Below are 2022 nucleotides of genomic sequence, written 5' to 3'. Positions count from 1 at the left end.
AAGGTAAAATGTCCTGTTGCACTGACACACGAATCCTTTCATTTCCAGAGAAACATCACCCTCATCAGAAATCCAGATGTACGAGACACCATCTTGAACCTGACCTTGACAGCCCTTGCTCCTGAACTTAAAGACTTTGAGCCGGAAGACTTTAAGCTGTGGTTCCAGGTCAATTTGGCCACTGTGTTGGCCAGCGTCTCTCCTGGCAGCTTGGTTGTGATCCCCAGCAACATCAGCTGTGCATCCTACGCAGCTATGTAAGAGATATTTCTTTGGTCCAAAGTCAGACACTTTGGGTTTGCATGAGGGCAAACGGTGGCTCCAGACAAGTCACAATGATTTGTGTTTTCTTCCCTCTAGACTCACTGGTCTTCAGCAAAGTTTGAGGTCCCTGCCATTGCACATGTCACAGGGTGTGAGATCAAGCACAGAGTCACTCAAGGAGACATTCACACGTACGTTGACATACTTTTTCTTAAAAGCCGATTACAGCTGCTGTGATGATAGCTTTATTGATGCCATGCCTTCATTTCAATTTTCTCTCAAACAGGTTGCGCATTCACAGATTCCTTATCGGTAAGTACATTTCTATGGGAGTATTATATAGATTTAAAAAAAAAAACAGTATCTGATCAAACGTTGCACGACACGAGTTGGGCACACAAACTTTTTTAAGGAGGCCACGTTAAGGGGCTTTTGCCACTGGACTAACAGTTATGCTTTGCTTGTCTACAGTGCAAGGAGACCCCGGTTGATGGTAAGTGTGTAAAATACCAGACTCTCCAATTACGATGACAAAATGGCATTCTGAAGGTACAATGTCTGATACTTGAATATCGTCTTTTCACAGAGGACCTCATCTGTGCTGCAGTCAATAGGTGGGTGTATTACAGTTTTGTCTGGTGCTGAGTTTGCATAGGTCTAGTTCTTTTACATGGGCTAATTAAGCTGACATTGTTTTCCTCAGATCACAACTGGAACAAACACTGTCTACTGGCAATTCCTCTGAAGCCCTGTGCAATTTTACCATCACTGCGCATGCCTGTTCGTCGGTAAGATTCTTTTTTGAGTAGCTGTGAATCCTAGAGAAAGATTTGGTTTTTGCTACATCGGCAGCCTGAGACAAATCTCCATAAGATCGGACAGTCTTTGCTTTACTTCTTGTCTGCTTTTTTTCCAAGGCTACACATCTTACACCGAGCAACTTGGTGACACTGATGAAATGCTCACTGGAAAACCAAAGGACATACCCGGTAGAGGTGTGGAAGCTTCTCTTCCAAAGAGCTCCGTCTGCAATAGACAAGGCTCTTGACGCATTCGCCGCCATGGTAAATCCAATCCCACAATTTCACGAAGACTGCGTTTCCCTGTGTGAATTCTGTGTAAAGACCAAAGTTACTTTTCCAATCCTAGGCCCCCAACAACAGCAGCCCATCCTTATCACATGCTCTTGAGGCTCTTGGAGAGGTGAGAATTGCCAACTTCAGCCAGGCAGAGCTGCAGAGTAATGACTTTGTCATGGACTGGTTCCAGACAAAGATCGGCCCGTTTTTGGCCTCTCCGTCCCGCAACTTCCTATTCTGCCTGAGCTCCAAGAACTTCAGCTGCCATACGTACCAGACTGTGTAAGTAAATGTGTGACATATTGCTCCGCTGTGAGCCAGATTGTGGAGGCATCGGCAGTTTTCTACTTGTCTAGATGTATTAAAAGCGCTCTCTCGAATTTTAGCATCCAGACTTTGAGCAGCCAAAGGTCATCCATGGACGGAGAAAGACAGCAAGCTGTCTTCACTCATTTCATCAAACCATTCCTTTCAAGAAATGACTCATCAGGTAAAGGCAGGCACTATGGCTCAGTTTGGTAAAGTCTTGGTCGCATGCAGTGGTAGTCCCCTGCCAATGTCTTTGTTTCTGTCTTCTTTGCAGATCCTGGCTGTGTCTCGTCCACCGGAGGTAGTAAAGAGTGGCTCCGGGCAAACCTTGGTGGCTTCTCTGGATTTGCAACCCTGCAGGATTTGCAAG

General features: G+C 45.5%; 1 protein-coding gene across 1 annotated transcript; it reads left to right on the top strand.

Moving 5' to 3' along the window:
- Positions 1-48: 48 nt before the first annotated feature.
- LOC147819892 (uncharacterized) lies at positions 49-2016 on the top strand (the record flags this gene model as incomplete). The annotated part of the gene is made up of 10 exons (XM_087180277.1): positions 49-257; positions 361-455; positions 551-576; positions 736-757; positions 851-878; positions 968-1052; positions 1182-1328; positions 1414-1625; positions 1730-1833; positions 1927-2016. Coding segments are annotated over 10 exons (1018 nt in total), but the record flags the coding sequence as incomplete, so codon positions are not given.
- Between the last annotated feature and the right edge of the window lie 6 nt (positions 2017-2022).

The sequence above is a fragment of the Seriola lalandi genome, unplaced genomic scaffold (assembly GCF_002814215.2).
Source record: "Seriola lalandi dorsalis isolate HSWRI2012SDOR001 ecotype SW California unplaced genomic scaffold, Sedor1 jcf7180002032306, whole genome shotgun sequence".
Classification (NCBI taxonomy): Eukaryota; Metazoa; Chordata; class Actinopteri; order Carangiformes; family Carangidae; genus Seriola; species Seriola lalandi.
The sequence above is the reverse complement of the archived record's forward strand: the minus strand, read 5'-3'. Positions and strand labels throughout refer to the sequence as shown.